We start from the raw sequence: 12,897 nt of genomic DNA, 5'->3' as shown, positions 1-12,897 counted from the left end.
AATTACCATTGCCTGTTTGAATATAATACCCATCAATGTCATTATTCTTTAGAGAGGTGTGTTGTCTGAATTTTAATGCTTACTTCTTCTTGATTATTATGTGTTTTTTAAAGAAGATTATTATAATGCGTTTTGAGTCCTTTTTTTCACTTTGTTAAGTATTCTTTTTTTTACTGCTTATTATGATTTTTTTCGTGTTCTTTCTATGTATTTCTAGTTTCGATGCGTGTATTCATAATTTTTTTTTTTATATGAAGTCATTGTAGATTGTGTGTGTATTAGCATGCAAACAGTGCATTGTAAGTACTGACCTGAATAGATATTCATTTGGCATTATATTGAATAGTTACACTAGTGAGTTAGTGTGTCTGTTAATTACGAGAGAGTTATTCCTCGAATAAATGGATAATACAATAGGATGAAGGAGCAGATACTACAATAAAGAACATCGCAAAGCATATTATAGCATACCACAAGGAGAAGATGGATATGGTTTATCCTCAAGAACATCCTTTCCCATTCAAGACTATCATCAGTTGATGAAGAATCCTCTCGTTTCTATTATTGCATGTCCTCTGATCTACTCCAGGAATAATAATTCCCTTCCCGTGGGAAAAGCAGCCTAGGGCCCCCAAAACTCCACCGCCAAATGACATCATCCCACCTCCTACTCCTCCCCCGTTAGCCCAAAACTTACCTCTAACTAAAACTCGACAATCAATTTCTACGCCGTTAACCCAACCTAGTGCTGTGCTATGCTTCAAGACCGCCGCACCTTTGCATAACCGGTATGCACCTCTTGAAAGAGGTGATGAGCAAATGGATTTGATTTGATTTTTTTTTTTTACTTTGCTTATGTGACAAGTCAACCGCCAAGGTGGATTTTATTAGAGGTTACTGGCAGGTTAACTTGGCTATGGCTAAAGTGGTGGGATGCCCTAAAATCATGAGTTCATGTGTTTAACTGTCTTTCAAAAATTTAAGGACCTTTAACTTTTCCCGTAAAATTCTAAAGCCTATTTGACCATTTTCCCTTCATCTAAACCTACATTTTTTTGGCCTAGTACCAACACATACCAAATGAAAAACCATGCTTCTTGTTGGTGAGCTGTGGGAAAACAGGCAACTATGGAATGGAATATATGCATCCTAAAACAACAAAGGGTAACCCTTGCGTATCGTTTTCTTGTAAACCTGTGCACTCACTATGGAAGCTGCCATTCATGAAATGAGATTAATAAGCTCAGTATACGGCAACACAATGCATTGCATTTGTATTTTCCCTGTCCCTGGCTACAAATTAAGCGTTCCTAAAAGCTATACTGTGCAAATGAACAAACTCCTCCACTACTTTTAACATCACAACACATCAAAAATCCTACACCCAAGCAGACCCACTGAGTTCTTCCATCTGCTCCCCTTCCTACCATCTAGCTACTAACTTCTAGTTTTTATCCAGACCACATTAACATCTAATCTCTCAACAAATTCATAAATAGTTCCGATAGTCAATACCTTGAGATTGTTCATACATGATAGTCAACATCCACAAACTCATTATGCTTTGTCAGATTCAGCTATATGTCACACAACTTTGGCCTCACATATTCGACTGCTCAAATGGGACTCGTACAAAGAGACGTCCGTGCAGGCTTACAACAGCAGAAGTCTGAAGAGGATCAATTCTAGCAGGTAAGCTTACTACCTGCAATCCAAATAAATCTGTCACATTTTCTCTAAAACCTTAACCATTGTCAAAAAACATAATTTCAGTTTTGGTGCTAAGATTGACTTCTATATTTAACCATTGTGACAAAACTGAGGTAAGAAATGAATTTTTAACTCTAGTAACTGATTCAGTAAAACAACATGCAATTACCAACTACTTTATCAACTTTGGAGATCAGAAACCTCAATCCACTGACAGTTTATGTGGCTATTGCCTATTGGTTAAAACCTTTTTCTAGTTTAATACCTGTTACGTATCAAACCTTATCATAGCAATCATCTTGTACATCAAATAATATGGTATAAGAGCAAAACAAGCCAACGTTGAAGTCCAAAGGTAAAAATAATGCTGCACCTTCTTGAAAGCAGTAATTCCCCAAGGATTGTCAAGCTGCTCAGGTTGACCAGTTATAACAAGCCGTCCAGCTGGATCAGATTGAACACGCACCTAGGACAATCAAGTCATGGGAATGAATACTCTGTGATGGCCGAGAAATGTATTTCTATCTATATGAATATGAAAGTGATAGATGTACAGCGCAGTAGTTAGGGTGTCACGACTATAATCACAAATATATACCCTCCCGCACAAATCCAATTCACATTCAGATCCATTGAGATGTGCAAGTTAATGAAATAAAGGGAGAAAATGGAAAGAAAATACTAAATAATGAACCAATTGGTTTGCTTAGTAATGAAACAAGCGAAAAGGAAAAAACATTGAAGCAGACAATAAAAATAAATCTGAAGAGATGCAAACATATAAACGGTTGTGAAGCAAAGTGCACGGGTACACACCTCCTCACGTAGCAGGCCTGGAACTAGGGCATAGACCTCGAAACAATCTTTCTGTTCATTAGATGTCAATTACAGTTAGACCTTCCTAGGGAAACAAAAAGAGAGACTACATATTCACTTTCTGTTCTGCCAAACAGGAACTTACTGTTTCCCGCACATTGATTTTCACCCAATCAGCAGGTGGTCCAACATCAACAACTGTAGTAACCAATCTGTGACAATAAAAACAAAGGTAATTTTGCATCAAAATCACAACAATAGTGCAATGGCTTTCATCAAGTTGGATGCATTAGAAGATTTGACATAGGAGTGTGATTTACAAGGACAATCACTGATCAGTATTAATCCCCAGGATACATATAAGAGGGAAACAATCATGCTTTTGAACTGAGACAGTGATTTGTGATAACCTTTTGTCTTTAAATCTACACAAAACACAAGCTATCATTGATTTAAAGCCAAGTCAAGGAGCTCAAACACTTGAGTGAGCTTGGTTAGTTGGCAGGCCTATTTTCATCACTTTTTGTTTTGCTGCAGACAAATTCATAAAAATCTAACTGGTTGCAAGGATTAATACTAAGAATGAGCACAACTGTAAATAAAGAGTAACATTTTGCTTACAATGTACAATTTCAAATAGTCATAACTACCAACTGCATGCATTTGAGATGAAAGCAGACATGAACTTATGGAGCGCATCACAATTACAGTGAATACATAAAACATGCTGTGCTTGATCCATACACCAAACTCGGGCAAAGAAAAATAAACAAAACAGACCAGATACTATAAACTTAACTGCCTAGACATTTCAGTTCGTGCTGCTTTCACAGGGAGTTCAACTTCGTTAGGCCTCTTCTGCTTAAGAGAACCTGCATTTATACCAAAAGCTCAATTCAAATGTATATTGGTTTCTCAAGAGAATGGGAAAAGATCACATTGAGTGTAACCATACATTAGGAAACCAATTAGAACATTTATTGGGCAATTATACTAATTCATGAAATCTTGTATATATATAGTGCTTTCCTTCAACACAAAATGGGACTCCTAATAGAAACACAAAGAGCCACAAGACATTCTTCTCACAGTTTCACCATCTTGGGCTATCTTTTTCTCAACTCCTTATTTACAAATCAGATATACCATGCACAACAATTGAAAAAGGTGAAACCTAAAGCTTTAGGCTTCCACATCCCTGCAGCAGAGAGAAGATTTTATATATCCTTGCCTTTGTTTTAGATAAATTCTTCGCACAACCTAATGGCCAATGAGTGAGCATCTGGTGGCTACCCCAAGCCCAACCTTCATTTTTAAAAAATTAATGCAAATTGTAGAATGTAGAGGATAGATACTATTCCTATCTCTGGTACTAGTCTTACTTTCAATTTTTGTCTGCCCCATAAGGTCATCTCACTCCTCTAATGGAAATATTTATAAATTACTTGTTACCCTTTGAATGTTACAACAACAACAACCACCAAAAAAGAAACAGCTGGCTCAACTTTTTAGCCAATAACTCCCTATTTTGTTTTACTACGTGCTTTGAAAATGTCCCAACAAGATTGGCAACTAGAAAGAAGTTACTAATTTATAACTCTACTTGCCTACTTCACATTATTTCACTTTAAAGTGGCATGGCATCAATGGCAACAGAAGTTTAGGTATTTAATTTACTAGATATTTTTATAAAAAAAAGTTCCTAAAACCTTGAGCCATTGACCATTGTGAATAACTGAGGAAATATAAAATTTCAAAGTCGAGAAAAAGTTCTGTGTTACCACTTTTTTTCACAATTCTAACATCATAGAGTTACAACTCTGATTAATCTCATTCTGCAGTTGGACGAGGAGTAAAAGATGCTGAAGTACCATCAATCTCCATTCTCATTCTGGAAGAGTTAGTACTAGAAGTCTAAAAGCTTGAACTTGAAGCTAAAAGCATCTTAACAAGGAAATTTTGATATTTCATAAAACAAAAGAAAAGCAAAACCATAAAAAACATTAATCATAAAGAAGCTCAAGTAATTTTGAATTGTCTCACTAAGACCAGTAACAATCTTCTTATTTCTTAAGTGCTCAGGATCTTCTGGGAGTTAAAAAGCCCAGGCAGACGAGTTTGTAAATTTGCATGACTCTCAAAGCATTGATGAATTGAACATAAAGCTAAAAACACATTAACAAGAACAGATCAACATTTCATAGAACGAAAGAAGGCCATGACTGTAAAAATAATTAACCAGAAAGAAGCTTACCTATACTTTTGAGATTCTTTTCACGTTTTGCCATACTGTTTAGGTTCTTGTCCTATTAAGTAATGATAATTGGTAAAATGTTATCAAACATGGATAGAATTTAATAAATTTTTAAAACAATCATAATAATTAAAGAAAGAATTCTAGGCCCCCTTTAGAATTTCACCATACCTTTATAATTGGCTCACCAACCTCACCATAACGAAGAAGGCGTTGCTCATGCCATCCTTGCATAGCACGGGCAGCAGCATCTCTTCGTGCTCTGCCTGATCCAGAAGCTTGATGGCCATTTCCCTGAATATTTGCTAAAGAAGGTAAATTTGCAGATCAAATGTTTAGAAGGTTTATGCAGATAAAGGGTGGGGGGCTTAAAAGAACTTATTTCAAGCAAAATTATTAAAATGTCAACAAAGTGAAGCTGGTCATTACTAAAGGCATAAATAAATAATACAGTGCATACATTCTCATGCAGTCATGCCAAGGTTTACTGGATTATTTTTCTCATCTGAATTAATTTTTGCAATATATCTCTCGTTTCCAACATCCATAAACAAGTTTATAGTGGTGAAACACAGAAATTTTTTGCTCCTATTGAACATCTCAAAGTAGAGAAGTTTTCCTCATGATACAGGGGAAAAACTCAAATTAGTGAAAAAAACTTTGAACATAGCATATCCATAGCTCTCGCTAGCCAACAATTGATGAAATTGTCCAAATACAGTGCTAACAAATGTCAGAAGAACCTTACCTCATTGTCAACACCTGAAGGATCAGGGAGAGAACCAATTGAGAGTTGAAGCTCACCAGTTTGTATCTTATGCCGTTCATATTCTAGAAGTGCCTAAATTGAGAGGGAAGATAAGACGACTGGATGTATTGAAACTATATGAATAAAAAATACAAATAACTAATACATCAATATGTGAATAATTTAAATCAGCAATTCTAATATCTAATTTGATTTCCCACAAATGCCCAGAGTAAGAAACAAAATGGATACTTTGAATGTGGAATAAAAGATTCAAAATGTGATCATGAAATTCATCTATTCATATTTCTAGACTTAAGTTATCAGATGCAAGTAGAAAATATGAATCAAATCATTGAAGGTAAGGAATGTAAAGGTTAAGGAAATTAACATAAAGATACAAACTAAATACATTGGCTGCTACTGTTACTATTTATGTAGTTCACCAATTCATCATGTTTCAACTTTCAACAAACCAATTGCATATTCAAAACTGAAGATTTATATTAGAATGAACACTTGTATCAATATTCATGCTTGTAGATGAATTTTTTATTTGCAAAAACAAAAAAAAAACAAAAAACAAAAAAAACAAAAAACAAAAAACAAAAAACAAACAAAAAAACAACTAAGAATTCCAGGGGTAAGTTAAGTTGATCATATTACCTTCTCATAGAAAATGCGAAATGTCCACGAAACTGTTGTGCAAGTCCTGTTTGACAAAAATTATGATATCATTAAATTTGAAGATGGAACAAGAACAAAAAACTAAATAATAGAAAGCTAAACTTTAGACCATTGGTTAATTCTGAATAAACTAGCAAGCTAAGATTCTAAGCTCTTTCAGTCACTAGTATTAAAATATATATTGGAAATATGATACTCCAAATTCTTCTACAAAGCAAAACACTAAAGTTGGACAACTTTTAGCCTTACAAATGATAAGACTAGCGTATGGTTCACAACTGTTCCACCAATTTAAACTAAATTGAATTTGTTGTTTTTCAAACATATGATGGCAACATTAAAATTTGGATGGGAACCCTCTGTATTATTTATTCTGTGCTTCCAGCCCAGACCATGAAGAGGTTCTACAATTTAATGAGCCAACACAGAATTTGGTTACACAAATGAATATGAAAAGGTTTCAATTGCTACTTGGTGTTCAGTACATCAGAAAAGAATGGGGTTTGAACTCCCGACACTAGGTCTGAGAGGCCTCCCTCTGAAGTTCTCAATGGTACTTACTTGGGGGGGTTGAAAGACTCGCCCACTTGCCGCCACAACTTCGATCCAGTCACCTATCAAAACCCAGACACAGCAGCTTAAGTGCTTTAACTTTGTAGCATCTCAAGGAAAACTTTACACAAGTTTGAATTCTTCTTTCAACAAATTAGATCAATCATGCAACAAAACAGAACACATAAGCAAGTTCAACCCAGTTGAATATCAAGAATCAAGGCATCAAAACAGAAAAGTTGCAAGATTATAACCATGTGCCAGCCAATAAAACCGCTCTGGGGGGAAGTCGCCCAAGGGAAGAAAACTTTAAGGTTTGCTATGCATAATATGAAAAATAGCCATGTCCACATAGCTTAGTGAAGCACTTCTTAGTTATTGCTTTTATTAGTACTAGTAGTCTTGTAAGAAAGTGAAATAAGGATTCACAAATATAGGCATAATTCCTAGTATGATAGCCCAGTTTACTAGAAGAATAAACCCAATGCTCATTGCATAGATTATCCAAAGCCAAGCACCTCAAGATGAGATACATTCTTACCCGATCATAGCCACCCAACCTGATTACAGCTTTCCATAACCTAGAATCCAGGAACAAAAATGAATAAATAGATCATTAAATTATTTTAAACAGAAGAAGAAATATGCACAATCACAGAGGTACTTACTTCAGGCAATTCAGTGGCTGCCCATAGAACCTAGGTGGTTTAAAATCCAGTGATCTCTCCCGATAAAAATTTTCAATTTCTCTCATAAAGGCTGCTTGATCTTCTGGAGTTCCATCGTCCTCGTCATCATCATCAGCATCATCATCCATCTAAAAATTAGAGTAATAAAATAGTAACATGAAAACCCAGGGTAGTTTACACTTAACATCCACATGAATATACAATGTAAGCTACCAAGACATTTTCTAAACCCCCCCCCCCCTCCCCCAAGGGAAAAAAAATTAAAAAGAAAATTCCCCAGAATTACCAAACTTACCCCACTAATCAGATACTGCAATACATACCTTGACATAACCAAACTTATTCTTGCACATTTCCCCACTAATTTGTCCAGATTTTCCTGCTGAACATTTCACCAGTGTTTGTGGAGTTACAGGTTCTTGCAAATTTACAGGAATGTAATTAACTTTCTTTTTGGTTTCTGAAGCTTCACCCAGACTAGCATCTTTAACATCAATAACACTAGCAGAAGTAGTTTTATCCTCAGGTTCCTTCTTTTCTTCAATCATCATCTCATTTCCATTTTCGGGAATGTCATTCTCACCATCATGAGCCAAACCTCTCATTCCTCCTTTCGTGTCCTCAGGTACCTGATTTGTGAGTTGTTCATCGGGCAGTTGAGCATTTTCACTAAGGGTTTCTCCCTTTGCAGCATCGTCATTAGCTTCTTTGTCCTCCAAGGCCTCACAAGTGAGAATTTTGTCCTCTCCATTTTCAATTAAATGTGGCTCTTCTTTTCCACCCATTATAACATCCTTTGAGTCACTTTCAGCAATGTTTTGGTCCCCTGAGTCATCTCTTGGTTTACTTGGGTCATCTGTGGCTGCATTCGTTTGATCCTTTACCTCATTTCCTGCATTGCTCTTTTCATCTGCCTCATTCTTTAAATAGCAATTGTCCTCTATCTCAGTCTTTGCAGTGTTCTGCTCTATCTCATCTCCAGCCTCTCTTTGACCTTCAACATTAGCCTTGCATTGGTCTCCTTCCTCATTCTCTGCCTTACTTTCATCACTGTCCCCAGTGGTGCCATCTTGTTCATTCTTTTTGTCCTCTGCTTCTGTAATTATTTCATTATGCTGCTGCTCTAAACCACTGGATTTTGGTTCATCCACAGAAGCTGAGAGAGGCAATTCTGCTATCTCAGGTTTAACATCAGCATCAACTTGTTTCTTATCCAGCCCCTGCTCATTTTTTCCAACACCCTGTGACTGCATTTCAGTGTCTTCTATTTCTACATCATTGTTACCCATTCCCATACCTATTTTCATACAGTAGGTACATTACATGTATCATGTATGAAGAATTTATATGAACAAACATAACGTTTATATATGGACAGGAAATGAATCTCCGCATAAAAGTCAGAATAATGCAAAAGGCTGCCAGATCATGCAGGTCAAGCGAAGGAGAACAGTTTTGTACACGTGGACCCAAAAAACAAAAAGCACGCAAGTTGGGGCGAATAAAGAAAAAATCATAACAAATAACAACTGAGAATGTATCTTGAGAAAGTGAAACCCTAGTTCCACACGGTGGTCGGTGGAAGAACGAACACGAAGCAATCTGGTGTTTTGTATTTTGTTTTTCGTTTTTCTTTTTAACTCTTTAGCGTTTAAGCGCAGCAACACCGCGAGTCTCATTGAACATTGGAATTTGGAAAGAAAACATATCTCCGGCTTACCACTCGGAGCGAAAAACAGTAGATATTTATGAAAACAAATGTGGACATAAAAACACACATGCAAAAAAGAACAGAAGGAGATACCTTGCCAGAGTGTCGAGCAAAGCTTGGATCAGTTGAGGGGAGAGCTGCAATGGCGTGTAGGGTTTTTTTTTTTATTTTGATTTGTATTTCAGGTTTGAGAGTCGGAGTAGAAGTAATTGTGGGTGTATGAATGGCAGAGAAGAAAATCGGTGTGCGAAAAAAAAATGTTAAAAAAGAAAGAAAGAAAGAAATTTGGTGGGAGGGACTAAAAAGGAAAACGCATGGTAATGGGTTAGGAGTAGTTTGGATGGATGAAGACGACAACACCGGAACAGAAGAGAGAAACAGAGGCAAGCCTCTCTCGGCTGCTACCGCTGCGCTTTCCCTTGTTCAAAACAACGCCTTCGGCTCTACCGATAAAACGCCTTGGACCCTCGACGGACTCCACTGCCCCATGGAATGTCTACTTTACCCCTGATTTTTTGACTTTCTACCCCCAATTGATGATATTTTTTAGGACACTTTGGTCTTTGCACCGTGGAACCACTTAGGCCTACAATAAGATAAACCAGTCAACCTAGAAGGTTAATAAACCGCTCTCATTAGATGTCGATCTTTTAACTTTGTGATTATCAAAATGTCACGAGTTTAATTCTTATCTATACTTCTTATTGGTCAAATCTATCATGCACAAATAAACAATATTTATCTAGTGTACATCCTCGAGTTTTATAACAATTATTATATGTGATGTGATGGGACACGAATTTAAATCAGCCCATTAGTCAGTTGGGACATTATTTGAAGATAGCCCCTGTTCGGAACTTGATTAGCCAACCGCGACGATAAAGGAAGGAATTATATGGCAACTACGCAATTATGGAAAGACAATCAAGGTAAACCTGAATTAGTTCATACCCCTTAAATTATCCTTCTATTTGATAAAATCATTTTCCAACCTTATTAATTACCCTACCTCACCATAAATAGATAATTGCCATGTAGATCTCAAATTACCATAAATCTTGTATCCATTCTACTAGATAATGAATTTTGGTTTGGCACCGCCCAAAAAGGCCCGTAATTTTTACTTTTTTTGTTTCCACGTTAAAATCATTGTGTTCTTTATTTTTTTTTTTCAAATATTTGTCTTCTATTTATTCGATCGGTTATGTTGGCCTTACCGACTAACTACCCCGGCCTTACCGACTAACTACCCGGTAGTCAATAAAACCAACAATATGAGATACGCAAAATGATGTAAGATAGACAAATTAAGAATGAACTTTATTACTCCGTACTTGTTATTAAACTCAAATAATTTATGATTTGTATATATTTAATATTGTTTTAACCTTAATTAATTTATAGATAATATTCTTATATGGTAAAACAAAAATTTTCAAAGATTAGGTTTCCATATAACCTAATTAAATGTAAAAGGACTGGTCATGGAGGAAAACATGTGAATACAAAGAATTGAACACAATACAATGAGCAATATATTGTGAATAAAGTATTGATAAAGTCGTACTACATTCATTTATTATAATTTTAAAAGTAACCGTTTTTAAACTATGATGACAACATTGCTATAAATACGGGTGTTGGGCTTAAAGAAGAGCAAGAACAATGTGGCATTGCTGAAGTCTAGTTGGAGGCTTCATGTTGGATCAAGTATGACACCATTTCATTAATATGTTTGTCTGAGCTCCCTCCTTCATCTATTGCTTCCTTCGCCAACTCCTTCCAACGAAGAGCATTCTTCTTAATCTCTTTACCCCTTTCCCCTTCCAAAACTATTTGAATGCATTTACTTATTTCCTCACTCCGAGTGAACCCCTTGTCATCTGCTACGGCACCCATTCCCACCTTCCAAACTTTTTCTACCAAATGTGCATTAATCATCTGGTCTAAAAATTGGGGCATTCCCACTATGGGCACCCCAAAACATATGGCTTCCAAAGTTGAGTTCCAACCACAATGAGACACAAAGCATCCCACTGCATCATGAGCTAAAACTTCTAGTTGGGGGCACCAACTTGCTATGAATCCTTTACTTGATGTTTCTTCACTAAAATTATGGGGTATCTTACTTTGTTCGGTAGGTTTCACTACCCATAGGAAGTTGGCGCAACTCTGCTTGAGAGAAGTAGCTATTTCTGACATTTGTTCTGCACTTAGTAGTGCAGCACTTCCAAACGACACATAAACAACTGAACCTGGCTTCTTGCTGCTAAGCCACTCCATGCAGTCACGAGAATCTAGCTTATAAGTATGGAAGCCATAGTCGTCATCATTTTCCACTCGTTTGTCCAGGTGAAAAGATGGCACAGTAGGTCCTATAGGTTTTACTGGCCAGAGCTTAGCCATCCACTCAACAACCTGCTCATGGAAGCAAATCCATTTTCACTATTCTTAATAATGAATGAATGCATGCATATTGAATTGAGAATATGAGCAATCAGAATCACCAATTGAATATACTGGCACTGCAATAGTGTAATTTACCCAAGGAAAAGGGGAAAATGATAGTCATTGTTTAGCATGTTTAAGGAAAACAAAAATCAAGATCAATCGAATATCTTCAGGCACATATAATTCCTTTGTATACATACAAATAGTTTACCTCACCTCTTCTTCCAACTGATCAAAGGAGTTCATCAGGACCCAATTAGCCTTGTGAATGTTGTCAAACTGGCTTAGTAAGTGCATGATTATTGGGGGATAACGGCCATCAGTAGGACCGAGGGATGGCAGGTTTGGAATTCCAAGCTTTGGCAATCCAATCAATGGAAAAACAGATTCTGGCATAGGCGTTCCAGATACCTCACAATACATAGGATAGTAGCTGGCAGCAGCAGCACAAGATTGAGTGAAAAATGCTGCACTAGCGATTTTGAAGTTGGATGCTATGCCTGAAGCCCATGGAATGTTAGCATCATATACAAGGCACTTCACCGGATATTCACTTCTATCATGTTGTGCAATGAAGTTGCTAAGATTTTTAGAGCCACTTACTTGAAACCGATCAAGGAATCCTTTAAATCCTCCCAGTCCAGCAACCCCACCTTCAGTGCAATCATCATACACAGATAGGAATCGAAGAGAGCTAGAACTAGAAACAGCTTGCAGGGCCTTGGTGTTAGAGAGTGTGGTAGCCACAGTAATTTTGATTCCCTTGGAGGCTAGGCGTTTAGAGAATTGGACCATAGGGTTTATGTGGCCTTGTCCATGATATGCAAGCACCACAACATGAACATTAGCTCTACAACCTCTCTCTTCTTCCATGGCTCAATCTATCCTTCGCTAAGGCTCTCTGAGTTGAAAATTTCCCAGACATAGGTTCACAAGAGCCAGCATTTTTTGGACGTATCCATTGTTTTGACGGAACAGCCAAAGATGCTATAAGAATAATTTATTTTACTACCTTTAAAAATTGCAATCTTCTATCCAAATGTCAATATCTGGTATTATTGTATTAATAGTCTTAAAGACTTATTTAAGTTGACAAATACGCATATAATACGACGCATATCCACAAGCTTTCTTCTAGACGCTTTCTGACATTTCAAATGGCTGTGGCAAAGCCTTGGGTACCAGCTACGAAGAATTCTATACTGCAACATACGTAAGATAGTTCATTACCCACAGGAAATATATATATATATTTGCAAATACATTGAGACAAAAGAAA

At 36.6% G+C, this 12,897-nt stretch overlaps 2 protein-coding genes across 2 annotated transcripts; both read right to left on the bottom strand.

Annotated features, from left to right (window-relative positions):
- Positions 1-1,234: 1,234 nt before the first annotated feature.
- On the bottom strand, positions 1,235-9,608 carry LOC116026082 (AT-rich interactive domain-containing protein 5). Its single transcript, XM_031267534.1, has 14 exons — positions 9,261-9,608; positions 7,780-8,753; positions 7,436-7,584; positions 7,309-7,348; positions 6,777-6,829; positions 6,195-6,240; positions 5,529-5,621; positions 4,952-5,074; positions 4,781-4,832; positions 3,326-3,398; positions 2,672-2,738; positions 2,527-2,577; positions 2,084-2,176; positions 1,235-1,705 (listed from the first exon to the last, which is right to left on the bottom strand). The coding sequence occupies exons 2-14, from the start codon at positions 8,749-8,751 to the stop codon at positions 1,601-1,603; spliced, it is 1,917 nt and encodes a 638-aa protein (XP_031123394.1). The 5' UTR covers positions 8,752-8,753; positions 9,261-9,608; the 3' UTR covers positions 1,235-1,600.
- Positions 9,609-10,599: 991 nt separating this feature from the next.
- LOC116031373 (UDP-glycosyltransferase 74E2-like) lies at positions 10,600-12,699 on the bottom strand. Its single transcript, XM_031273561.1, has 2 exons — positions 11,835-12,699; positions 10,600-11,585 (listed from the first exon to the last, which is right to left on the bottom strand). Exons 1-2 carry the CDS (start codon positions 12,489-12,491, stop codon positions 10,851-10,853), a joined length of 1,392 nt encoding a protein of 463 aa, XP_031129421.1. The 5' UTR covers positions 12,492-12,699; the 3' UTR covers positions 10,600-10,850.
- Positions 12,700-12,897: the final 198 nt, after the last annotated feature.

This window comes from Ipomoea triloba, chromosome 1, assembly GCF_003576645.1.
Source record: "Ipomoea triloba cultivar NCNSP0323 chromosome 1, ASM357664v1".
NCBI lineage: Eukaryota > Viridiplantae > Streptophyta > Magnoliopsida > Solanales > Convolvulaceae > Ipomoea > Ipomoea triloba.
Note: the sequence above shows the minus strand (reverse complement) of the source record. Positions and strands in the feature narration are given on the sequence as shown.

Bases quoted from the DNA above. Each gene is read 5' to 3' on its own strand.
- LOC116026082 (XM_031267534.1), bottom strand. From the start codon at position 8,751: ATGGGAATGGGTAACAATGATGTAGAAATAGAAGACACTGAAATGCAG. The intron at 5,622-6,194 runs GTAATATGATCA...CTCTCAATTTAG, and splicing joins TTCGCATTTTCTATGAGAAG to GCACTTCTAGAATATGAACG. The intron at 1,706-2,083 runs GTGCAGCATTAT...TTTGGATTGCAG, and splicing joins GAATTACTGCTTTCAAGAAG to GTAGTAAGCTTACCTGCTAG.
- LOC116031373 (XM_031273561.1), bottom strand. From the start codon at position 12,491: ATGGAAGAAGAGAGAGGTTGTAGAGCTAATGTTCATGTTGTGGTGCTT. The intron at 11,586-11,834 runs GTGAGGTAAACT...TTCCATGAGCAG, and splicing joins TTGATCAGTTGGAAGAAGAG to GTTGTTGAGTGGATGGCTAA.